The 26861-nt window shown below is 39.2% G+C and overlaps 1 protein-coding gene and 2 non-coding genes across 3 annotated transcripts in view; all 3 read left to right on the top strand.

Moving 5' to 3' along the window:
* Positions 1 to 26861, top strand: part of itpr3 (inositol 1,4,5-trisphosphate receptor, type 3) — an 86952-nt gene that overhangs the window by 33168 nt on the left and 26923 nt on the right. The window contains exons 4-25 of the mRNA XM_039604455.1: positions 467 to 588; positions 893 to 979; positions 4585 to 4743; positions 4913 to 5011; positions 5855 to 5938; positions 7162 to 7308; positions 7409 to 7504; positions 7798 to 7842; positions 8234 to 8376; positions 9135 to 9234; positions 9688 to 9848; positions 9934 to 10075; positions 10262 to 10426; positions 11922 to 12094; positions 12481 to 12600; positions 15848 to 15929; positions 18805 to 18920; positions 19049 to 19300; positions 23141 to 23285; positions 23377 to 23521; positions 24578 to 24792; positions 25066 to 25186. Of these exons, the coding sequence (XP_039460389.1) occupies positions 467 to 588; positions 893 to 979; positions 4585 to 4743; positions 4913 to 5011; positions 5855 to 5938; positions 7162 to 7308; positions 7409 to 7504; positions 7798 to 7842; positions 8234 to 8376; positions 9135 to 9234; positions 9688 to 9848; positions 9934 to 10075; positions 10262 to 10426; positions 11922 to 12094; positions 12481 to 12600; positions 15848 to 15929; positions 18805 to 18920; positions 19049 to 19300; positions 23141 to 23285; positions 23377 to 23521; positions 24578 to 24792; positions 25066 to 25186 (2919 nt within the window). The remainder of the gene's footprint in view (positions 1 to 466; positions 589 to 892; positions 980 to 4584; positions 4744 to 4912; positions 5012 to 5854; positions 5939 to 7161; positions 7309 to 7408; positions 7505 to 7797; positions 7843 to 8233; positions 8377 to 9134; positions 9235 to 9687; positions 9849 to 9933; positions 10076 to 10261; positions 10427 to 11921; positions 12095 to 12480; positions 12601 to 15847; positions 15930 to 18804; positions 18921 to 19048; positions 19301 to 23140; positions 23286 to 23376; positions 23522 to 24577; positions 24793 to 25065; positions 25187 to 26861) is intronic.
* trnak-uuu lies at positions 21409 to 21481 on the top strand. The gene has a single exon. It is a non-coding gene; the product is annotated as a tRNA-Lys (tRNA).
* Positions 22321 to 22393, top strand: trnak-uuu. Its single transcript has one exon. It is a non-coding gene; the product is annotated as a tRNA-Lys (tRNA).

The raw sequence follows: 26861 nt of genomic DNA, 5'->3' as shown, positions 1-26861 counted from the left end.
TGATGAAACTGATGGTGACATATAGATAGTAAAAAGTGAAGTCTCCCCTCGTGGGCAGGCAGTCCATGTGCAAGGGGCTGAGTTTGAGTTGACCCCAAACCCTTTCATTCTGAGCGTATCTTGTATGTATTACAGACTCAAAGTAAATCTTCCTAAAAACATTTTAGGTCCTAAAATTGATCCTTGGGAAATAAGCCCATAAACAGGCAGCACTCAGCATAAGGATGAGTTCAAATTATTTTCAGTATTGATTCACCAATCCATCAGATGTTTGCCATTTCTGCTTAAATATGACATGACCTTTTTTATCTGTGTTGACTATATGTTGCATCTCTATATATAATTCCAGTTTTCATCTATTATACAACTAAACAACTCTCATTAATTCTTATCTTCTATCTTGCAGGTGGTTTTGTGATGTAATAACAAAGAAAGTGCCTTCTTCTTGTTCTTCTTCATCTTGCAGACTGCCTGTTTAAGGTTTGTCCTATGAGTCGGTACTCGGCTCAGAAACAGTTCTGGAAAGCCAAACAAGCCAAACATGAGAAGGACAAGATTGGTGATGTGGTTCTGCTACAAAAACTACAGGTAACGCACACATTTCAGCAGAAGCACAATCACGTCCAACGCTTCCAAGTTGCCCAGTACAAAAATAACATGGCTTTGACAGGATGAAGCTAGGCTAGCATATCCTCGTGCTTACAGTTTTTGTGCGAAGCGAAACATAGATATTCTTGGGTATCATTGTACATCAACAGAGAAATATGACTACACACTTGCTGTTGGTGGTTTGTTATTTGTCAAATTATACATCAACCTGAGAGAGGGCTCATTGGCAGACGTTTAATTAGATTGAGCTGTGTTTAATTGGATTTAACTGTGTCTGTTGCAGCATGCATCAAATCTGGAGCAGAAGCAAAACGAGACAGAAAACAAGAAAGTCCATGGAGACGTGGTCAAATATGGAACTGTCATACAGGTAAATGAATTATTTCTCATTCGAATGAAGTGGAGCACAAAGATTTGTAGACTATTTATGTGATTATAGACCAAACACAGACAATGATGAACATTTAGTATGACTGATTGGTCACAGTATTTCATGATCAAGCAGATATTCTCCAGTACACTGCTTGTTGTCATTTCCATTGATTAATGGAGCCATCCAGTTCATTTTTATATTTTTTAAAAGTGACTGAATGACTGCAGGAGGAAACCCTCCACAGAGAAATGCAAAACCAAAAATAAAGCTGGCACAAAATGGCCAGAAACACATGCCCGAATGCCAAAATTATTTTAAAAAGACACGAAAGAAGACAAAAACCTGCCACAAAGAAACATGTAATCAATAAAGAGGGAAGAAGGAAATGGCACAGAGAAAGACGGTAGCAGGCCTATCAGGGAAGGATGCGAGGAGCCCAGAATCATGTTGCCTCGTGACCTGCTCATGACTGAAGGTAAACAACGTTTGCAGTTGTTTCCTTTACCTGCATCTGACTCATCAATTTGTTTTCACTCTTCATGTTTTTTCAATGCAACCAACCCAAAGACAAAACATATCAGACTTTCAGTCAACATCATGCGCCCTCTGGATGTATTTACTTTTCCCAGTAAGCTTCTTTCTATGAGCACATGCTGTGTCAGTGAAGTTCAGACATTTCCTTTTTCACTTTTTACATAAACCATTCAGCTGAAATTTGAGACAGAAATGTTCAATGACAAGAAGTACCATAAAGACGTCGTTGTTTGACACGACCTGACAGCAGCTTGACTGATATGGGCACATAAAACGTAGAAGCAACTGCAAGTTTTCTTTTTTGCATGTCAATCCTCTCATTTTATGCTCTTGTGTCTAGATATGACTCAAAAAGCAGTCTTGATGTGTCAACTTGCCTCAGCTTTATGGAACTTTAGCTTGCAGTACAGTGGAAATAACAAAAGCTGGAAAATGTTTTAGTTATTCTACGAGTTCTTGTAACTTGAAAGAAGCTGTAATGGCTCAGTCAAGGAGAGCAAATCTTAGGTTTCCCTTCATTAGGTGGACACAACCATGATTTTTTTTTAAAAGGATTCACTAATGCTGAATATTCCTTATATATAAATCCCTTGATCCAGAAGAATATCTGAACTTGGGTTCATTTTTCTTATTTTGAGTGAACATATGACACAGAATGTCATGTCAGATAGATTGGCCCTTTTTGTCATAAAGACCGGTAACCAACCAGCCACATAAACTTTTTGTTGAAAGTAATAATGCTGCCATAAGGGCCCGTGCCCACTGGCAGTATCGTTAACAGGAAGCGTGCATGACCTCGTTTTCACAGCGCTCCTAAGAGCCTCCTGTTAGTAGGTCATACTGCTGTTTTCTTCAATTTCAGATGGGTGGTGAGAGAGAAGTGACATTTAACTGACACTGGAAAAATGGAAAAGTGAGATTTTAGCCAATGACTGAACACCATCATAAGATTATGAGAGCGAAAACTTTCAGTGGTAGCCTCTGAGTTAGCCAACAGTTTGCTAACTTTCTCTTCATCGACTTCCCTCCCAGAACATCTCTGATGGCCCAGTCATAAATTTTAATTTTATTTAACACATTGCTAAAAACTCTCTTATGCTACTTTATCTATCAGTTGGTCTGATTCTGTGTTTTTATCCCTTTTCAGTTTAGCTAAACGCGCCACATCGGCTGAATATTGATACGGATTAAAAAAATGTCATTTACCAGTATCCATGCTTGAAATTCATTTTCATGCATATTTTGTAATAAAAGTTTTTTGTATCCCTTGTGGGGAAAGGATTACACTAAAAATAATCACATAACAAACATGCAAACATCTGTCTCTGTGTGCTGGCCCTGCGACAGACTGGCGACCTGTCCAGGGTGTACCCCGCCTCTCGCCCTATGACAGCTGGGATAGGCTCCAGCGCCCCCCGCGACCCTGAAAAGGATAAGCGGAAGCGAATGGATGGATGGATTTTGTAATAAAGGTTTTTATTTTATCCCTTGTGGGGAAAGAATTACACTAAAAATAAGCACATAACAAACATATAACAATTTAACACATGGTGTGTCTGTAATGTTAATGTCCTTTGTGTGCAGCAGCTGCAGTTTAAAGAAATCATAACACATTATCTACAACAATTTTTTCCCACCGCCCAGCAGAGGCCAAAATCCAACTTACTGCACATTTAAAAGTTCAAAAGGAACAAGTTTCCAGGTCACTGCAGACGTGTTTGTAAATCTCACTGTGGTGATGTTAGGCGGCACTCACAGGCTACACGTCTGAACACGTCTGCATATAAGAGCACGTCTGCACAGTTGAATTGTCTATCAGGATTTCCTGCTCTGAAGCCAACCAGTGTCTGCACTGTGACTGCTACTCTTTGCTAGCGGGCGACATCAGTTGCCATGATAACCAGGTGATTCACACGCCTCTGCTCCCCTTTTTATAGGTGTAATCGACCCTGCTGGTGTTTGTATGATCATTTACACACACACACACACACACACACACACACACACACACACACACACACACACACACACGAAAACGCACACAGGAGCACTGCTTTAGTGTGTATGTACATGACGTTATCTGTTAGTGTCAATATTAACCCCCTTTCAGGGTTGAAGACCTCTTGTCATTACTCTCCCCCGCTCTCTTTCTCACACACGGACACACACACACATTTTGCACAGAAACATTTATCTTAACAATCTAAGATTCAGTCAGAAGATACCACACCCAATGTGTGTGTGTGTGTGTGTGTGTGTGTGTGTGTGTGTGTGTGTGGGTCAGTGCGTGTGTTTGTTTTTAAGGTGTAGGACGTATGACTCTGTCACTAACCTGAAAAGCAAAAGATTAGGTTTAAACACATTCAGCCATGAAATGGAAAAGTGTGTCTATTATGTTTATTAACTAAGCAACACAGAAGCAAAAATTCACTCCAATCATTTCTGATGTTTATTTGTCTTCATGTAGCAAATCTGTGACACCACGAGTGCAGTGAGTTTCTAGGTTGACGACTAACTCGGTGTTAGTGAACTTGAAGCTCCCAACACTAAAGTATTGAAAACAAAAGTAATTCTTGCAAATGTTTCAACAAAACTGAAAGAAAAAAATACAAAACTCTTTATTAAACATGAAAATATTTTTAGTTACACTGATCTAATCCTAATGAAGAAGTGAAAAAGTCAGTGTTTTCCTTCAAATGTTATCAAATGTACAGTAGTGTCTCTTTTAAATACCAGAGCAGCAAAAAACCTGAGGTTCTTTGATTTGTGTTCACTTTTTCCCAGTATGTTTAAAAAAAAAGACAAAGTAAAGATCTTGGTTCCAGAACAGTCGCTGAATCACAAACACCCCAGAAACCTTTTAAAAACCTTTCAGGTGTAATCAAAAGCAAAATAAACAAACCAAAAAAACAACAAAGGCTCTGTTCTTTCCAAAACAGCTGCTCACTATACTGGGGACTATTTTAGTGGCACATTAATTGGCATTTGGTTATATAATGGCCTAGTGACATATTTCTAAATGCTGTCTATGTGACATACAGTGCAAGATGATGTATATATGTCTGCAGCTGCTCCACATGAAGAGTAACAAATACCTGACGGTGAACAAACGGCTGCCGGCTCTGCTGGAGAAGAACGCCATGCGAGTCACTCTGGACGGGACGGGAAACGAAGGCTCCTGGCTCTTCATCCAGCCGTTCTGGAAGCTGCGTGCCAATGGAGACAATGTAAATGCACATTAGGCCGCACACATCTGTGAAATACTGTTGCACATTACAGGAAAATCTGCGCTCATGGCGACAGCCTGACCTTTCATTTTTAGTGCCACCATCAGAGCATCAAAATATATATAATAGATCCATAGTCACGGAGTATTCAGTCTGCTCTCTGCTGCAGGTGGTGGTGGGAGATAAAGTTATCCTGAACCCGGTGAACGCTGGTCAGCCCTTGCACGCTTCAAACTACGAACTGACCGATCATCCAGGATGCAAAGAGGTGAGAGAAAGTGACGATCAGAAAACTGAGAGAAATATTCAGCATTTGTCATTTCCCTTAAATTTCCAAAGGAATCCGACATTGGCGCCCTCTTTTTTTTAGAGATGGCATGCAGGTTATTCTCTCACATTCCGGATATTCACTGTGTCATTTCCCATGATGACAGGAAAATACATGGCTTGCATTTTACCCAGTGATATAATTGTTACTGTGAGCAGAGTCTGCAGTTATTTATTTAAATGATAAGACTGAGGCTTCTGGAAAATTATTAACATGTTAAGTTTAATGATTTCTTAAAACAAACCGTTTAAAATCAATAAAAAGAAAGAAAAAGCAGCGCGTTCTTTGGATATATAGAAATATTTTTCGCGTGGGGAAACTGCTGACTGTCTAGTACCTCAAGTGGCCCGTGGGTTTCTGTTATTCTAATGAATTTCACAGTAAAGTGACTCACAAATGCCTACAAAGAGACAAAATGATAAGATCTGTTTTATCCTAAAATCTGGAAATTCCATAGTTACAGTTTGTAAAATTAAACACAATAAACCTGTTTTGTAGCACAAACAGGTAAAATGTCATATAGCTAAATAAATATAATGCAACATGAGAAAATAGATATTTTAATAATGTAAAAACAAATCTGAAATCAGAATAAATGCCATTAGATGAGGCAAGAAATAACACAAGTATTAGGCTAGAAAGAGATTCAAAGCACAAAACGTTAAAATAAACATAAAGAAACACAAATGTTTTGATTTGATCAACGTGTTTGATTATACAAATGTACCCTGCCTCTGCTGCTCTTCCCACACCCTAACGAAAGCATGTTTGCGCCCTCTGCAGGTGAACTCTGTGAACTGCAACACCAGCTGGAAGATCAACCTGTTCATGATGTTCAACGATCACAGAGAGGAAGTCCTCAAAGGAGTGAGTGAGCTCACAGGGAAGCAACACTGCACACAGTATAAGTGCACTAGAAATACAGGCATGCAGTTAGTGTTTAAAAATGAAGTCATGTTTAGTGCCACAGATAGATTTTAAATTTTCACATGCATATATTCAAATTAGACATTAAAACAACATCTGAACAATAACTTCAGTAATTTAAAGTCTTTTTCCCTGTTTTTTGCTGTTCCTTTGTGGGGTCCTCGCCTGCAGCTGTTAACATTTTCCGACTTTTAGTTTTCATTTCTAAATAAACATTGTTACTTTTTATTTATTTGTTGGAATATTTGTAGCTGAGGGTGTAGCTGTGATGCAAGCAAACAGCTGATGGGATTTCTATCAGAACCAGGTCTTGCTGGAGTCATAATTGAGTCTGAACCCATGTTGTCAGACTGTCAGAAATATTATATAATGTCCGTGAGGATATCATCGTATCAACATGGGATCATCTTGATAAAGCTGATTGTAACTGTGACAGTGATCATGCCTAAAAGAAAAATTATATTTAAAAAATAGATGAAAACTGGTGTAATATAGGTTTATGTTGTGACTACTGCCTCTGATTATTATTTGTTTTGTCCTCGTTTGGTGTATCGGGTCATTAAATGCAACAATAGCGACAATGGAAAAGGACCAGTAAACAAATCATGGTGACCTGGTTACTGGTTCAATCTATCCAAGTGAAGATTATAAGATTACTTTTTCAGGGTCAGTTTTGAGATTTACTTGTTGGGTTTTTTTTTTTTACTATCATGTTCAATCTAATTTTATTTATATAGCGCCAACTCACAACAGCTGTCTCAAGATGCTTTATATAGTAAGTAAAAGACCCTATATCCAAAAAAAAGCAGAAAACCCCCCCCCAAAAAATTGTGAGCAAGCACTTGGCAACAGTAGGAAGGAAGAACTCCCTTTTAACAGGAACAAACCCCCAGCAGAGCTGGGCTCAGGGAGGGGCAGCCGACTTCTGGGACCTGTTTAAACTCTTTGCATAGTACAGTTCTGTGACTGCATGTTTTATGCTGAAATTCACCCCAAGAGTCAGAGTTATTGTCAGTAAGTCAATGAGCCAGCAGGAGCGCTGTTTGTCACCAACATTGTTTCAGAGATAAACGATAAATGCACGGAGAGGCTCAGGAGATTTGCAGACAAACCCAAAGGAATTGTCCTTCAGTCCTCCTTTAAGATCTTCCTGTCTCTGTCAGGGCGACGTGGTGCGTTTGTTTCACGCTGAGCAGGAAAAGTTTCTGACCTGCGATGAATACAAGAGCAAACTCCACGTTTTCCTCCGAACCACGCTGAGACAGTCAGCAACATCGGCGACCAGCTCCAACGCCCTGTGGGAGGTTGAGGTACACAAACAAACACACACAAGTACACAAATACTCTAGAATTTCTTCTAAACTTGCACTTGTGTTAAACTCTTTCTCTATGTGCTGATTGGTTTGACAGGTTGTCCATCATGACCCATGCCGCGGAGGGGCGGGACATTGGAACAGTCTCTACCGTTTCAAACACCTGGCCACTGGAAACTACCTGGCTGCTGAGGTAACTATTACATCATGCTGGCAGACTAAAGAAGCAGTCCATGAATGAAGTTTGACCTTTAAAGCAAATACCAAACACCACGCTATGGCAGTAGTTTTGCTACAACAGTTAACAGTCATTATTACCTCAGCGTTTCGTAGATGTAGATGCTAGTTGATAATTATTTATCTATAAATAATACGTCTTTTAAGATCATATTTTCTGATAGAGTTGTTGGAAGGAAAGGAAAGAGCTGCTCATCCAATAAATTCATTGTTGAAGAGCTGTCATTTGTGTTGTTGTTGTTGTTGTAGGAGAACCCGGGTTATAAAGGAGACAATGTGGAGCTGTCTTCCTCGGTGAGTCTCTTCCATGACACATAAGATATAAGGCATCTGTAAGTCAGAGCAGTCGTCCAGGTTTTATTTTGAAAGGGCTAGGTTTTAATTACACTCTGCAGGAGACGGGACACTTTGTGTCTGACTTTCCTCTGATGACATTTACGTTCAGGTATATAAAGCAAAGACATTTTCATTTCAAAATTTTCAGGAAAAATGAAATATTGTTTCCGGGAAGTGCCCCAACACTTTTGCCTCATTTTGATGTGTTTTTCAAGTTCATAAAAGATCAATGCAGTCAGAAACAGCAAAAAAATTCCTGTTGGAGAAACAGCGTCTTCTGTATGAAGTCCACGCTGATCACTATTTTAACCCCTTTGCATCCTATTCCTGACCTCTGACCTTTCTGTAGATGGACGGTAGCCGTAGCAACAAGCGGTCCCACGGAGAGAGGATCAAGTACAAGCTGGTCGCGGTGCCTCATGGGAGCGACATCGCCTCGCTGTTCGAGCTCGACCCGACTACGCTGCAGAAAACCGACTCCTTCGTACCACGGTAGGAACACACGAGTCTTTTAACTTCCTGCAGATGTTTCACAGTAAAAGACCTTAGAGGATAAGGACATTATGGGAGCGAGGTCGACTTTTGCTTCAGATAGTAAGACATTGAATAGTGTACTGGGTGTGTGTCTGGTTTGGGAAACCATTTTAATTATGTAGGTCATGAAATTTTATGAAATAGTTTAAAATCGTAATTGACTGAATGTAAATTTAATGAATCCGTTTTGCTCTTCAACTAAATACACAATGACTGTTTGTCTAAAAAAGAGAATGATGCTTCTAGAATTATTTCACTGTACTTCACAGAAAAAAGGGAAAAATAAAAAACAAGATTTAAGAGAAGCTTGCAGCTTTATGTCCTCATCTTTCCAACTTTTAAAAAACAAAACAAATCTTTTAAATCATCTGATAAAGTGTTTTTCTCGTTATATTGCTGTTATATGCTGCTGTTTCTTTACATCTGATTGTATTCTCATTAAATTTCCCCTAAAAATATCCAATAACTGTTATATTTTTATGGGGAACTCTCATTTCAGATTGTTTGTTTTTACAGGGAAACTATTAAAAATGAATTATAAATACTTTTGTGAAACTGATCTACAAATTTTGAATAAATAATATATAAGACATTGGTTGACAATGATTCTTAAGCTGTATTTGTATGACAGACATTAGTTTTAGTTTTTAACGAGGAGCCCACAGACTTCAGAATAAAGTTGAAGGGATTAAAACAGGGGGGTGCGTATCTTTCAGAAACTCCTACGTGCGACTGAGGCATCTTTGCACGAACACCTGGATCCAGAGCACCAACGTCCCCATTGATATTGATGAGGAGCGACCTATCAGGCTCATGGTGAGGTCTTAGTTATGATCAGGTTTGCTGCAAAAAGGTGCTTAGCTGATTTAGTCTTCCATTTAATTTAAGGAACTATAATTACAAAAACATTTGTAGTAACTGTAAATACTTGGTATTTTGGTATTGTCAAATCTGACAAAGGAATATTTGGGACTTTTAAGATGGTGGCCAAACAAAACAAAAGAAGTTTGTTGATGTCACCTTGAGCTTCAACCAGTTGGAATAGACATTTGCTCTTGTTTCCTGGTTAATAGTCTACATGACTGATTATTTATAATCATTATTAAACTAATAGTCATTGCCTCAAAACCAACAGTCAAGAATAATTAACCATTCATCCAAACCATCAATTAAAAAATGCACAAAAACATGAATTTTTACCAGAAATAGCAAAAAGATGAAGTTACTCTTTGAAGTGTATGTTTAATATTCATGTAAGTTCTTTTGCAGTTGGGGACATGTCCCACGAAAGAGGACAAGGAAGCGTTCGCCATCGTCTCCGTTCCTGTGATGGAAATCAGAGATCTGGACTTTGCCAATGATGCCAGCGCCATGCTGAGCACTGTGGTGGACCAGTTCAGCCAGGGCTTCATCAGCCAGAACGACCGCAAGTAATGAGCCACGTGGAAAGGAAAGTTTACTTTATTTGTTAGCACTGAGGAGGAGTTAATGCTTTCTGGTGTTTCTGTTGGTCAGGTATGCCATCAAGCTGCTGGAAGATGTGGTTTTCTTTGTGGCTGACGTCATTAACAGCGGGCAGCCTGTCCTGGATGTAGTCATGACCAAACCTAACCGAGAGAGACAAAAGCTCATGAGAGAACAGAACATCCTCAAACAGGTCTGATCCTAAAAATACTCACACACCTTTTCCAGTAAAATTGTACAAGGGATGGTTTGGAACCTGTGCCAACTCTTGAACCAGTTTCCTTGGACTCCTTCCCAAGTGCAACATCAAATAATACAAACACCATCTCCTAAAGGACTTCCAGCTCTCTGAAAGTGTGTGGTTGTGTGTTTTGATCAGATCTTCGGCATCCTGAAGGCCCCCTTTAAGGACCGGCCAGGAGGGGAAAGTCCTCTGCTGTGTCTAGAGGAGCTGGCCGACCAGAAGAATGCTCCCTACCAGTATATGCTCAGACTCAGCTACAGAGTCCTCCGGCACTCTCAGGATGACTACCGCAAGAACCAGGTGAGGGGGACGATGACATTCATACTAGTTTTTATTGTTTCAAGTCTTTATTAGCTTTATAACGTTAAGACTTTTAAGAGTTTGGAGCTGTCCCGGTGTTTTCTGTGTTACAGTTTTTTCTGATGGCTTGAGCACATTTTTTGTAACTATTGGCAATTTTTGCAAAACTCTACACACAAATAAGAAAACCCTTCACCAAATCAGCAAAACATTGTAGTTTTCTTGCAAAAGCTAATAAACCTTGCTCAACTCTCCAAACCTTCGTCAAAATGGTATTTTCGTATCCAACAGTTAACACAAGCCATCACATTAATAAGCACACAATGCACCAACTACACACTGATGGTATGAATAAAAAACACATCTGGCTTTTGCTTTCTCTGTGCACAAGGTAGGCTATGTCAGTTTGAGCTCATACTTTTGTCATAGATCCGTAAGCATAGAGGGATCCAAACATCAAGTACTGGTGTTTATTCACACACATCAAAACAAACACAAGTGTTTATTTCCAAGTATAGGATTATTTGCAATCGCCATAATGACTATATGGGTTTCTTGGTCTGCAGTGAACATGCTTCCTCTACACCCAGCATCTGGTCGTCTAGCAATTCTGTAAAGTAACAATTTCAGTATTTTTACATCTATGGTATTGTTGTGTTTCTCATTAGCATGGCAGTGCTACAAATCTCAGTGCAAAGTGACTGTACTAACCGACTCTCATTTCAAAATGTCCTTATGATGCTTGCTACAGTGTAGCGGCTCGAGTTAGGCTGAACCGGTTGGCCAGCTTCCCTCAGGGTCACTCCATGGTTGATTACATGGTCCACTATTGTAGCTCTGATGTCATCAGCAATTCTATTTCTTACTCTTCTTACCCTTCCTCTCCCCCCTCCTCGGCCTCCTCTACTTCTCACTCTTCCTGCTCCCTCCACTGTACTCCACACACAGAGCTTACCTGTATTATAGTGCTTAGGCTGATTGCAAAGTGAACTAATTATCTAAAACAGTTTTCGCATGTGACAGTGTGCCAGACAGTTGATAAAATAGTGTAAATAATGGCCTTAAATATGTATAGTTTTGCTAGGAGTGCGTTGATCATTTGGAAATTGAGTGTAAAGCCGTGAGTTGTGTTCACAGTTCTGCAAAAAGAGTGCTGTGCAGTGGATTGTAGCTACAGGTTTGCAAAGTGTGTGTTACAAAATGGCAAACTGAGTGCAAAGCAGTGTTTGTGCTTTTAGTTTGGCAAACTCAGTGAGTGGTTTTGCTATAAGTATTAATAGTTTTAGAAATTGTGTTATAATCACAGTTAGGGTTTAAGCATTCAGAAAAAACTGTAAGCCAAAAGCTCTTACTTTTGATCATTTAGGAAAGCAGAATGACAAATCAGCTACTAAATGCTAAAAATGACACAACTTTGATGCCTGATAAAGCTCTTAATGGTAGAACAGCTGAAGATACCAGTGATCACAGAGACTCAAAATTCGCCCCTCTCCAGGAGTATATAGCGAAGCAGTTCGGTGTGATGCAGAGTCAGATTGGGTATGACATCCTGGCTGAGGACACCATCACTGCCCTGCTGCACAACAACCGCAAACTGCTGGAGAAACACATCACCAAGACCGAGGTGGAGACTTTTGTCAGTCTGGTCCGCAAGAACCGAGAACCCAGGTATGCACGGAGACAGTAGCAATCCCGACTAAATGCTGAGTGCAGATTAGACTAGGATTTTGAATCTTCAATCCAAAGATACAAACTGCGTGAAGCGATTAAAATTTCTAACACCAAGGCAGCAATGGTTCCTGACTTTCTAATAAGGATGGATCGTGGAACTTTTCTTTATACGGTGGAAAACTTTTCTATTGCTCATCCCCTGCAGAAGTCAAAATCCTCAAATTCCTGCAGTCTGCCTTAGATATGGATGATTACATTTTTTGGGCAAATCCAAGTAGTGATATATTCCAAAGTTATAGCTTTTACTTTTGAAAGTGGTAATAAAGTGCTGGTTTGTTATATTCTGTTTTACTACTTGACTTGGTGTTTCCTGGACTTTGCAGGTTTTTGGACTACCTGTCAGACCTGTGTGTGTCCAACAACGTGGCCATCCCCGTCACCCAGGAGCTCATCTGTAAATGTGTACTGGACCCCAAAAACCAGGACATCCTCATTAAGACAGAGTGAGGCGGGAGGGAATAAGGATCTTTAACCAAACTCACTTTACCTTACCCTCTGGGCACTGCAGTCAAACTTAGTTTAGTTTCGGAGAATGAGATTTTTCAATTTGCACCCCCACCCCACCAACAAAAAAAGAGAAAAAATTGAGGAGTGTGTGTAATCTGTCTTTACATATCTATCTATATATATATATCTATATATATATATAGATATATATATCTATATATCTATTAGGGGTGCAACGATACACAAAATTCACGGTTCGGTTCGGTTCGATACTTTGGTGTCACGGTTCGATATTTTTTCGATACAAAAAAAATGTTCATGCCTTTTTAATATGTCATCTATTTAAATTATAAATATATATTTTAACTCAAAAGTACAGTTTTTAAATTTAATGTTGCTGAAACAACAAAATAAAAAAAAAAAAAAAAATCTATCTGATGGAGAAATCACTCATCTTTGGAAAAAAGAGTTTATTACAGAGAAATGGCTCTTTCCAAAATAAAAGCTATACTATACGCTTCTTCTGGGCGATATTCTCAGCAGCATATTAAACATATCAGGTCCCATAAGCAGAATCATGTGCTGACGGCTGTCTAAATGACTCGGGTAAAGTTTGTAGCATGCGTGCTTGTTGTTTTTGTTTGCTTACACTTGTCTTTGCACTAGGATGATGTCGGCGTAAATGTGCAGTCATATTCGTTGTGTTCCCACGAGTGCTGTCAGCGTTAATCTCGTTAAAATGACATTAACGCCATAAGGCGGCAAATCTCCGTTAACGAGTTACAGCGGATCGCCCCGTGCGTGGGGCTGGACGGCGTCAACACGTTAACGAGCTAACTGCGCTAACACTAGTTCCCACCAATTGAGCATTGCGTGGCACATCCGACATACTGTTTTACTTTTGTCCATGACGTGCTGACCATCAGGGTCATGCTTCACATGAAAACCAAAATAGTTCCAAACGCCAGATCTGAATGAGGGTGGGGGAGGCTAAATTTCGGGTAGCGTTGAGGCAGTTGCCAGGTTGCAGCGACCAAATTTTTCAGTGGTGCGACTAAAAAAAAATATTTGCGACCAACTCTCCGTGTGGTCAACAACAGACACACATTATGCCCCTATCGCCATCGATTGTGGCTCAAGAGTTGGGAGTTCGTCTTGTAATCGGAAGGTTGCCGGTTCGAGCCCCAGCTCGGACAGTCTCGGTCATTGTGTCCTTGGGCAAGACACTTCACCCGTTGCCTACTGGTGGTGGTCAGAGGGCCCGGTGGCGCCAGTGTCCGGCAGCCTGGCCTCTGTCAGTGCGCCCCAGGGTGGCTGTGGCTACAATGTAGCTGCCATCACCAGTGTGTGAATGTGTGCGTGAATGGGTGAATGACTGGATATGTAAAGCGCTTTGGGGTCCTTAGGGACCATAAAGGCGCTATATAAATAAACAGGCCATTTACCATTTATTTACCATTTATCGTGGACTAAACCAATCAGAGATAGTCAGGGGCGGGACCTCTCTGATTGGCCGTGGTCCAGTTGAAAGTGCAGGTGGAAGAGAGAGGTGAGTAGCTTGAATAAAGCGATATCTATTCATTAACGGATTCCACACAAAGACGTAAACACAGAGCGACCCGACGCATCAGAATCAGCTTTGTCTTTCTCGGCTTTCTCACCCGACAGCCCGAACACGGACACGCCGTCGGAGCTCAGCGATTCTGATGCGTCGGGTCCGCGCTGTGTTTCCGTCTTTTTTGCGCTGATTCTGAGTTGCAGGTTTTGTCTCTCCAACCAAAATTCGCCGAGCCAGCAGCAAAAGAAGCAGCAAACTACGCTTCACATTTGATCAATGTCGTCATGAATTCCCTCTGACTTTTGCTGTTTTGCTTCCTCCACGATAAAAATCACACTTCATGCACAGCTCTCTCTCTCTCTGTACATCAAGAACAGTTTCCCGTCTCAAATCTCTGTTTTCTGCATTATCCATTCGCTTATTACCCACCAGTCTACCGTTGTTTACAGCGCTGTCGGCCGCTGTCTTTTTCTTTTCTTTTCTTTTTTCACTTAAATGACCTCGGACAAGAAAGCCTAATTTCTGCTGTTCAATACTGAAGAAATTTAAACTTTAAAATTATGCAAAATGCAAATATTGCAGAATATTTTAAGGTTATCTGCTATAAAAAGCCAGACCAGAAAATCTCCTTCATGTTTTTCTGTGTTTTATCCTCAGTTACTTTGACACAAAGGCATCTGCTGTGATGTTCACAATTCTGATGAAGTCTCACATGTATCAGTGCTGATAAATGATCAGAATTATAATATTTCTGACTGTCTGAGGCTAAATTGAATCGAATCAGGACTTTGAGAACCGGAATCGAATGGATTATAGAAATCAGTGATGATACCCAGCCCTAGTGAGCAGCCTAGGCCTGACAGAAGTGGATGTAGCTGTGGGTAATAAGAAAAGATGAAAAGAACTATTGATAACTTTTGTGTTAAGTTAAGGCCTGATCCATCTGAAATTCATAGCCAGCTCTGACACGGTGCCATCAATCTTTGAATGCTGAAAAAACAGCAAAGTATCCAGAAAACACATTATATGCTGAAATAAATGCACTGCCCAAGTGTCCCTCTCCCCACTGCCTTTCAGCAGCAGGCAGCAGCAAACAGGTCGTCAGAGGAGCCAAGATGATGATTAAGTTTAACATTTTCTACAATATTGACAAAGCAATTTAAGCACAAGTTTGTTAGTTAATAATTTAGAAATGAATATTGTCTGTATGGACTTCCCCAAAGAAAGTGCACATGTAAAACTGCAGTGTTAAGCGATGCGGTTGAAAAATTTGAGTGCGCCTAACTTTTGTGCCGGCACGCCCAAATTTTTAAAGTTAGCGCACCAGTGCGCCCATGTCAAAAAAGTTAGTCTAGAGCCCTGATAGATATATATATATATATATATATATATATATATATATATATATATATATATATATATATATATATATATATATATATATATATATATATATATATATATATATATATATATATATATATATATATATATATATATATATATATATATACATAGTATATATGTAGCAAGAGAGAACGAGAGAGAGAGAGTGAGACTGGGAGCATCTATTCTACATAGTTTTGATAGTTTAATGAAAATCTACATTAAAATTCTGACCTATAACTTTTATTCTAATTCTTTACCTTGATCTACTTTACTACTTTTCCTAAAATTACTTTCAGGCGTCGTGTTCCAAAGGAGGCGCCCTCTGGTGGTGTTCAAGGAGACTACATGGCAATGGATGACTTTGGAGATGAGGATGAGGTGTGTTTGTCTGTATATTTGTAAATCATTACCATAGATATAAAAGACGGATGTAGTCTTATTTACGCCACCCATTTGTTGGTGAAATCACAAGCTGAGTGTTTTCACTGCAACCATTTTGGTGTTTATATAGGACACTGCACACTCATTATGTGGTAAAGCTGCTTTATCATCCTTTATTAAATTAAAGGGGACCATAATTTTAAAGTGAACATTTTTTCTTTAGATTTATGTAAAGTATAGTGGGACATGTTTTTACAACTAGAACCATAGTCACTGCCTGCTGGTTATGAGAAATAATGCGGGGCACTTCTGGAATGGCTTTATGTATCAGAAATGGAAACTTTGTCCATCTTTTGTGGTCATTGCCACAATACATTGAACCAATTCAAAATCTTGTTTCCCAAGACACAGAAAACTTTGATTTTCAAAACCACAGTAGGCTACTATGTTTATCTAGAATACTGATTGGTTAAAAAAGTTCAGAGCAAAAATTGCATCAACAATTACAAAATTTAATTACAAACTGAATGAAACAAGAAAAAATAATCAAAGATCAAAACCACAAATGAGAAGCACAGAAAATAGTGACAGCAGACAGCTTTCATTGCTTTCACCCCATTAAAAGGTAATTATTTTGTCTATAAATTATAAGCATCTTGATATTCCTGAAAACTGCTCAATCATTGCCAGAGAATCTGTTGTCATCATCGGCTATGATTTATGAGAATTGTGTCATTTTGAAACAGACGTTTATGTTTGTTCACTGGTTGGACTACTACTTGTTGAAGTAATGTTTATTAAAGTGATCATAAAGTTTATGAACATTACTCCTTTCTTGTATATTGACTCCCTATAATTAATTTTTTCCACATTGTGGACTGAATACAATATACCTACTGTCTGATAGCAAAGTCACATGTGACTAGGTAGTAGTATTTCTAGAAAATTGTATAATGGGCAAACATCTCATATCTAAACAAATCACTTACTTTCATATCATTGTGAAAGGTTCATTACATTTGAAGAAGACTAAACAATTAATGACAACCAAATTATTTTGGTCTTTACTGCAGTCATGTTCTTACTTAGAGGAAGTTCTTTATAGTGTCCTTTGGCCGGTAACATATATTTGTAACAAATCATTTCAAACTGGAATTTTTCCAGATAAAATGAAAATTGCCAAAGTGATCCCATTATATAAAACTGGTGATAAACAGATTGTGTCAAATTATAGACCGGTATCATTACTGCCTCAATTTTCGAAGATTCTTGAAAAACTATTTGCAAACAAACTAGATTCTTTTATTGATAAATTTGATTTATTGAATGATCATCGGCATGGGTTCAGGAGAAATCGTTCAACATCTCTAGCTGTGATGGAATTTATTGAAAATATTGCAATGGCTGTGGATGAAAAACAGTTTGGAATAGGTGTGTTCATTGATTTACGTAAAGCCTTCGATACGATAGATCATTCTTTACTTTTACAGAAGTGTGAAAGGTATGGTTTAAGAGGTGTTGTACAATTTTGGTTAAATAGTTACTTGAATAATAGGTTCCAATCTAAACTTAGAAAAGTAACTTGTGGAGTTCCGCAAGGATCTGTTTTGGCACCTAAGTTATTTTTACTTTATATAATTGATATTTGTACAGCCAGTAATACTTTAAAATATGTGATGTTTGCTGATGATACAAACTTATTTTGCTCTGGAAAGGACATAAAGAAATTACTGAAAACAGTGGAAACAGAACTCATGAAGTTAAATAGATGGTTTGTATTTAATAAATTATCACTGAATGCAAGTAAAACAAAAGTTATGTTATTTGGAGGTAGTAAAAGTAATATTAAAGTAAAATTGAATTTAAATAATGTTGAAATTGAAAGAGTATATGAGACAAAACTTTTAGGAGTAATTATTGATGATAAACTTTGTTGGAAGCCCCACATAGAACATGTGAAACGGAAATTATCCAAGTCCATTTCTATTCTTTATAAAACGAGATGCTTTGAATAAGAACTGCCTTTATTCATTGTATATTTCCCTTTTTTTGCCTTATATGACCTATTGTGTGGAAATGTGGGGGAACACATACAAAACATATTTGGATTCCATTTTTAAATTGCAAAAAAGAGCTATTAGAATAATAAATAAAGTTGGATATAGGGAGTCCACCAACCAGTTTTTTGTAGGATCATCTATGTTAAAATTCATGGACATTATATATTCTAAAACTTTAGAAATGATATTTCGAGTGATGAAAAATAATGTTCCAATTTGTATTTTAAGTATGTTTAAACTAAGAGATGGAAAATATGATTTGAGGGGGGCTTATGTGTTTGAAATACCTAAAGTGAGAACCAATGTTAAGTATAGATGTGTGTCAGTTTGGGGAGTGAGATTATGGACTGGACTTAATGATGAACTGAAGATGTGTTTTTCTTTGTCATTTTTCAGGAAGATTTTAAAAATTTGTATCATACAAGGTTATCGAAATTTGGTTTGATGAATAACTTTGTGTTGGTTTAATTTCTTGATTTATCATTGTTTTCTTTTCAGACTGTTATATAACTTATTTATCAATGCTATTTATTTTCTTGGTTAAGGATTTGATTATTCCTATGGGGGTAAAGGATAGGATAATTATGAGCCACAAGGCTTCAGCCTGTTCCTTTTTTGGTTACTGTTTGATTGAGTACTTTTATGTAAAATGATCATCTGTGTTGTTGTTGTTGTTGTTGTTGTTGTTGTTGTTGTTGTTGTTGTTGTTGTTGTTGTTGTTGACTGAAATAAAATATTTCATCATCATTTCATCATCATCAACTTATTAGATGGATGGGATTACGAAAATGTCTGTTCTACCCTTCCTGCAGGTGTGGCTGATGTGGATAGACAAAGCTAATGAGAAGCAGGAGAAAAGCATCAGACAGCTGGCTCAGGAAGCAAGACAAGGAAATGCTCATGATGAGAACGTCCTCACTTACTATAGGTACAGCCAAACAAAAACAGCCATTCACTTCAAATCTCATAAAAATCCAACAAACTTTTGTAAAGTGATCCAAGAGCAGGACAAAAAAAAGCAAAGCTCATAGAGCCTGCCTCTGTGGACTTCCTTAGGTATCAGCTGAAGCTGTTTGCCCGGATGTGTTTGGACCGTCAGTATCTTGCAATAGATGAGATCTCCAAACAGCTGGATGTGGAGCTGATCTTCCTGTGCATGATGGATGAGACTCTTCCCTTTGACCTCCGGGCATCCTTCTGCCGCCTCATGCTCCATGCTCACGTAGACCGAGACCCTCAGGAACTGGTGACTCCTGTAAAGTTCGCCCGGCTCTGGACTGAGATTCCAACCTCCATCACCATCAAAGAGTAAGTCGATTTTACTAAGCAGTAATATGTTTCTGGAGAAGTTGTGATAGTTGTCTTGTGGTTGCTTTGTGCTTTGATTCACTCTGACTAGGGATGGGTATCGTTTAGGTTTTATCCGATACCAGTACCAAACCGGTACTTTTGAAACGGTGCCGGTGCTTAAACGGTGCTCGAACTGGTGCTTAAAGAATGGAGAACACACACTTTGTCCAAAAACCTCTCATGTTTAGCCGTTTTTTTGAAAAAAGATAACAATGTTAGCCTTTTCTGCAGCTATAGGGCATATATGGTCTCACTCTTGGCTGGAAGCAGTGCTTAAACAATGGAAAAAACACAAACTTTGTCCAAAAACCTCTCATATTTAGCTGTTTCCCACTTTTTCTTTGGTCATTTTAGCCTTTTTGGCCAGGGTGAAGGGAGTATCTGCCATCAAACAAGAAGACAGCCGCATGTAACTACGACCGTGTTTGCTAGTTCACCTTACATGCATTAATGTAATAATGTGGTTAGCCTATTCAACGTAAATTACACACGAACAACATTAAGCTACTCACGCAGAGGAGAACGGCTGCTGCTGCCATCATCATCCTCATCATTTCTGCTACGCTGACAGGGCTAGGGGCCAGGACTCTCCTCTTCGGGTTTTTGGGGGATGTTGCTAACTCCGGGTCCAATAACAGGCACCACACCCGCAGTAGATGTGCTCGGTGTGAGGTCTCGCAGCAAGCTATCAAATACGGTGCATTTCTCGGCTTTTAACAAAATGCTGTACGTTGCTATGTGTTTCATCAGATTCGAGGAGTTACCTCCTTTGCACAGTATCACAGTATCAGCTTAAAGCACTTGTTGCAGGCTGCTGAGTTTGCATATTTTGCTGTGAAGTACAGCCAGACTTTTGAACGTTTCGCCTTGGGCATTTTTAATCCGTAGCTCTGCTCTAAAAGAAGTACGTACCTGGGCCCGCCTACTGTGCTTGCAAAGGTAAAATGATTGGCTAGAATCCAAAGTGTATGACATCTCAGGAAAAGAAAGCACCGAAATAAAGCACCGAAATGTCCGTTGCTTTTCGGCCTAGTTACTACCGTATATGTCAGAACCGGTGCCGTAATGGCACCGGATACCGGTACCCATCCCTAACTCTGACTCACAAAGAAGAAGGGAGCCTTTAAACTCAGGGTCCAAAATTCAAATCCCTGTTAAGGAAATTAGAGTTTTTATAACATATAGTTTAAACATGAATATGATTGGGCTTTAGAAGAGTGCTTTACTACGTGGCACAAATTGAATTGTGGAAATGATCTGTGCTGACAGTAAGTGAGAGTCCCCAGGGTTGGGACCCTTTATTTTCAGAAAGGGTGATAATGACATGACAAACCGTAGTGTATCTGAAAGCCAGGTTTCATTCCATTGCTGAGGTGACACACCACACAGGACTAGTCTCCTTCACATTGCAACGTATCGACATGAGAATGTCACAAACTACTTGCTTTCAGAAAAGGTGAAAATGAGCCTCTTATTTATTTTCTGAGAGGCGTTTCTGACAGTTTTTCCAACACTGGCATGTAGTTTACACATAAATGTGGTGTTTGGCCTTTAGACTTTGCCGAGACATTTCTGGCCATGGCCGGGATAACTCATTTGGTAGAGCTTCAGACATTTTGTCGTGCATCTTCGTTTTGTAACTCGGAGAGCAAAGCGTGGCCAGTGAGCTAGGTTGAAGACACAAGTCAGTCTTTACCACCATTTCAATGAAATACACCTTGGAGGGGACACTGTTTATAAGCATCTTATAAATGGTGTCGTGGGTTCATTGAAGAGCTCCAAAATTCTTGACAGTCATCTTTATCCCAATATAGGTAATGTGCCCAGCAGTCATAGGTGCTTTACTACGTGGCACAAATGGTCAAAAAGATTGTGGAAATGATCCGTGCATACAGTAAGTCAGAGTCCCCAGGGTTGGGACCCTTTGTGTTCTGAAAGGGTGATAATGACTATGCTACTTCACTTTGGAAAGCTGTTGAGAAGAGTAGCTCTGACGCCATTTTATACTGACATTTTTGAAGCCCTTGTACTCAAGCTTTAGCGTCAGCATTGACATGACTGTCAGGGCCTGGATAGCTCAGTCGGTAGAGCATCAGACTTTTAATCTGAGGGTCCAGGGTTCAAGTCCCTGTTCAGGCGTTGTATCTGTTTGCAACTCAAGGAAAGCACACTTCTTAACATTTGGTGGAGACCTTGCGTAAACCTTGGTGTTGGTCATCCATTCCGGAGTTCCTACGTGACAAACCGTAGTGTATCTGAAAGCCAGGTTTCATTCCATTGCTGAGGTGACACACCACACAGGACTAGTCTCCTTCACATTGCAACGTAATGACATGAGAATGTCACAAACTACTTGCTTTCAGAAAAGGTGAAAATGAGCCTCTTATTTATTTTCTGAGAGGCGTTTCTGACAGTTTTTCCAACACTGGCATGTCGTTTACACATAAATGTGGTGTTTGGCCTTTAGACTTTGCCGAGACATTTCTGGCCATGGCCGGGATAACTCATTTTGTAGAGCTTCAGACATTTTGTCGTGCATCTTCGTTTTGTAATTTGGAGAGCAAAGCGTGGCCAGTGAGCTAGGTTGAAGACACAAGTCAGTCTTTACCACCATTTCAATGAAATACACCTCGGAGGGGACACTGTTTATAAGCATCTTATAAATGGTGTCGTGGGTTCATTGAAGAGCTCCAAAATTCTTGACAGTCATCTTTATCCCAAAATAGGTAATGTGCCCAGCAGTCATAGCTGCTTTACTACGTGGCACAAATGGTCAAAAAGATTGTGGAAATGATCCGTGCGTACAGTAAGTCAGAGTCCCCAGGGTTGGGACCCTTTGTGTTCTGAAAGGGTGATAATGACTATGCTACTTCACTTTGGAAAGCTGTTGAGAAGAGTAGCTCTGACGCCATTTTATACTGACATTTTTGAAGCCCTTGTGCTCAAGCTTTAGCGTCAGCATTGACATGACTGTCAGGGCCTGGATAGCTCAGTCGGTAGAGCATCAGACTTTTAATCTGAGGGTCCAGGGTTCAAGTCCCTGTTCAGGTGTATTGTCTGTGAAGGTGATTTTCCTGACCTGGGATTTTATAAAAATATTCTGCAGTAGATCAAACACAAAAGAAAACCATTAATCAACATATGAACATTACCTGATGTTGCTGAAGTGAAGCACAGCAAAGTTACAGAGGTTTGATTAGAGACGCAGCTAAGCGTTTTGCAATTTTGCTTAATTTAAAGTTTAAATTTGTTCAGTATTGACGTCTCGCTGATTCTGATCCGTCGACGGGTCCGTGCTTTGTGTTTACATCTTTGTGCAGAATCCGTGTACCTGCTCTCATTTACTGTTTTAGCTGTTTGGTGGTTGTTGAAAATTTGTGAGGTTTAACCTGAGATTCTGGCATTTCGGGCAAAATAAATTTATATTAAAAAATCAATTCAATGAATCGATATCACGTTATCCAAGCTAGAATCGATTTTAATTGATAAATCGATAATCAAAACCCACCCCTACTGACAATAAGTGAGAGGTAATCCGTAGGTGCAACACAAAGAGGGGGACCACATATGTGCCTCTTTCTTGGTGACACATATTTTAGACAGGATCATGAACCACTTCTTTAAAATTGAATATTGTTGTAAAGACTTTCCTGACACTGTTCCAACACTGTCATGAAATTGAATCTGTATAGGTCATTCAATTCAATGTGATACTTTTAATCTTACTTTCCAGTGAATATTCTGGGGCCTTGCTTTTTTCACAACAAAGATTGTGGTATTTCTTTATGTCATCATTAGTTATGACTCTAACATGGACGACAGCAGAGACAACAAGAAGAACCGGTTCTCCAGTACTATGGCCTTCATGGAAGAGTATCTTAACAACGTCCTTAATGATGATGTGCCATTCCATAACGAGGAGAAAAACAAGCTCACATATGAGGTCTGGTTCTACTCCCTAGTCTTACAACTTCACTGAAATGTTCTACTACTACTGTCTGTGATTACTTCTTCCGTTTCCTTTCTTCCTTCAGGTGGTGAGTTTGGCTAGACATTTGATCTACTTTGGCTTCTACAGTTTTTTTGAGCTGCTCAGACTCACAAGGACCCTGCTGGGCATCATTGACTGCAGACCCAATCCAGGACACGCTGGTCTCTTATTCAATGATGATGCATCAGGTGACTTAAAATACCGTAACAATCTAAGACATTCGATTGTTTAACAACAACTTGTTTAACAACATCACAAAGAAAGTATAAGACACTGTTAGATGATTTCACAGACATTGCTTTGGAAGCACCATTTTCAGGTTCATGGTGGTCATTCCAGTACATTTGCACTTTGTCACCTAAGCACATGAATTGTTTCTCTTGTCTGTTGATACTGCTTAGGTTTGCTGCCAAGTTTAACTTTATTTTTATCTTCAATTACTTACCTAATTTTATTAGTTCTATTTAAAAGAACTGGGAAATTCTAATGGGTCCTGTTTGTTTGGATCTCTGTTTGTGAGCAGTTTAGATTCCACCATTTTAAGATATCATGTTCAGATGTTGTGCGATGGTAGATTATAACAGCCCAAACTGTAATTTTGGTGAAAATCAGTTCAAGGTCAAGTTCGCACCGATCTCTGAACGCGCTTGTTCTATTTAGTCCAATGAAAGTCCACTGTCAAAAACAAAAAAGCACATTTATCTTTGATACCTTGATAACTTATTCATCTACTATAATGTTAAAGCTCACAATAAAAAGTTAAGACTGCCTTGGCAATTGTTCCTTCCCTTATGAAGAAAAGGTCTTTTTGTTTATGAATTTATGGGAATTGCAGGCCCCTCTGCAAATCTTTTTTGCTCTCTCTCTCTTGTCTGCATTTGTATTCTGGTCATTTGATCTGTATTTATCAAGTCTAGCTCATTCTCTGTTTCAAGCAGTTTTTCATTTGTCTTTATTGTTTATTGATTCTTTTCAGTTATTTTCACCTTTCATTTTCATTTTGTGCTGTTTTCTACTTGTTTATGTCTCTTTTTCATTAATATAATTTTTGTTTGTGCTGATTTGTCAATTTCCTGACTCATTTTTGTGTTTCTCTGTGGTTATATTGCTGGACCGTCCAGCAACAACATTCTTGGACTCGTTCCCAGAGGTCTCCTTGTGCCCACATATAACTGTTATTGACTTTATTTCGAATATTGTCGGGTTAATTACACTGACATGTCTTTTTTCTTCTCTCTGTTAAGGCAAGAACGTGAAGCGCTCTATACACGGGATGGGTCAGATGATGTCGACCATGGTCCTCAACAGGAAACAGTCCATATTCGGAGGTGCAGTTCCCAGAGGGGCAGGAATGGGCCCAGCGCTTGTGCTTGAAGGACAAAGAGGCAGTAAAGATAGTCTCGACAACATGGACTTGACAGTGATGGATACCAAGCTGAAGATACTGGAGATATTACAGGTAATATACAATCATTTTAACACATTTTACACTCAGTGGCCACTTTTTTGTTTTTAGGTACACCCCTCCAATGCAGTACAATATTTAAAATGAAATTTATTAGATATTGATTAGACAACATTGCAAGAAATAAAACACTGCCCAACCAGTGTTTAGCAAAAGGGCCTGCTCACAAAATGCCTTTAGTTTGTAAGCAAAGTTAAAAGAATGACATTCAAACCCTATATGTAAAATTATGTTATTGTAACTGAATTCCACTTTCCTTTTCACCAGTTCATCCTGAATGTCCGCCTGGACTACCGCCTCTCCTTCCTCCTGTCTGTATTTAAGAAGGAGTTTGTGGACGTTTATCCCATGGCTGACGCTGACGCTACCACTAATATGGAGCATGCAGGTAGAAACACAATTTACTGCACGTAAATTAAGTATTGCACAGAGATGATGTGTGTTCTGTTTATGGAGGGAAGTGCTTGGATTGGGGGGTGGAACTGTGTTTTCAGTGCATGTGTGAGTTCAGCGTGGTTATGGTTTTTGGGAAGAAATTATTCTTGAGTTTGTCAGTCTTTGTGCTGATGCACCTGTAGCTCTTCCCTGAGGGAAGAGTTAGTGCCCAATATATATCTAAATACTTAAAAACACAATTCAAATCATCTGGGATCTGTTATGTTTTTCCTTATTTTCTGAAATCCATATACTGTTATAATGGTGGAGTTTTTTATGGACAAACCTTCAGGTAATGAGGTCATTATTTGCACTACTGTAACTGTGAGTCATAAGCTGCACAGCTTTTTCCTGCTCTTGGATGTGTGTGATGTCAGAGTGGTTATGAAAATATGGCCATCTTACGCACAAACCTCAAAATTTTTGTTTTCTTAATAGTAGGGGCAGGACAACTTCAATGGCTTGTCTCAGCCAGGGCTGCACCAAGGCCAACTATAAGATGAATAAAGATTTTTATTGGTTTTAAACTGTCATGAAACTGTGTGGCAGGCAGGATTGGACCCAAACGCAGACTCTTAAACATGACTTTAACACAAAATCCAGCTTTTTTGCTGAAACAAGTCAATAGAGAAAACTAAACTAGGACCAGAACACACAGCCTGGTTCGAGGGAGACGCTGACATAAATACACAGAAAGATAACGAGGAAAGTGAGAACACTCGGGGAACGCAGCTGACATGAATTAACGTGACGCCACAGGGGAAGCAAAACAGGACACACTGAACATGGAAACACGAGAAAACAGTAAATGGAGGAACACAAGACTGAGACGTGTTTGACAGAGAAGTAGGGGGAAAGGCAGACGAGAGGGGGGCACAGAGAGGAGACATGACGGGCTGGAGAAACATAGAATGGAACACAAGGAGAGAAACAAGACGCGAGGGCTCACGTATAAACACAGACACACAGAGAGAGACACAGAGGACAAAGACACAAGAGGGAATCTAATAATCAAGAATCTAAACAGGGAATTAAAGAAACTCACAATAGAACAACTAAGACTACAAATGAACCTGAACATAAACCATAATCCAAAATATTACTAGAACACAAGAAACTCAAAATGCTGGGTCCAGAATATTGACATAAATTGTGAGGTTGTTCTACTAGGATCCAGAAATAAAAACATGTATATGGAAAGAGGTATGACAGGTCCCATTAAAATATGATGAATCTAATAATTGAATATTTAACAAAACTTTTATGGGATGGGATAAATTTACACCAATTTTAGAAAAACATTTGCATTTGGTCTACCTGAATATCCACCCTGCAGTTTTTGTTAAGGTGCTTGTGGTACTTGTCTCCCTATGCTTCAGATGTCCCAGTTAACATGGACATGACAGGTAATGCATAGATAAGCTCATATTAGAGGCAAAGAAGAACCTACAGAGAGTACACACCACATTTATTCACCAGTTTACGTGTCATTTTATTATTATAATATAAATTATTGTGCAAAAGTCTTCAACCCTATTTCTTAATAGTTGGTGCAAGACTTAGATTGGAATGTCTTGTTGCATGCTCAATCATCCAGGTAAGTAAATCCCCAAAAGTTGATTCTGGTC

Source organism: Oreochromis aureus, linkage group 20 (assembly GCF_013358895.1).
Source record: "Oreochromis aureus strain Israel breed Guangdong linkage group 20, ZZ_aureus, whole genome shotgun sequence".
Classification (NCBI taxonomy): domain Eukaryota; kingdom Metazoa; phylum Chordata; class Actinopteri; order Cichliformes; family Cichlidae; genus Oreochromis; species Oreochromis aureus.
The sequence above is the reverse complement of the archived record's forward strand: the minus strand, read 5'-3'. Positions and strand labels throughout refer to the sequence as shown.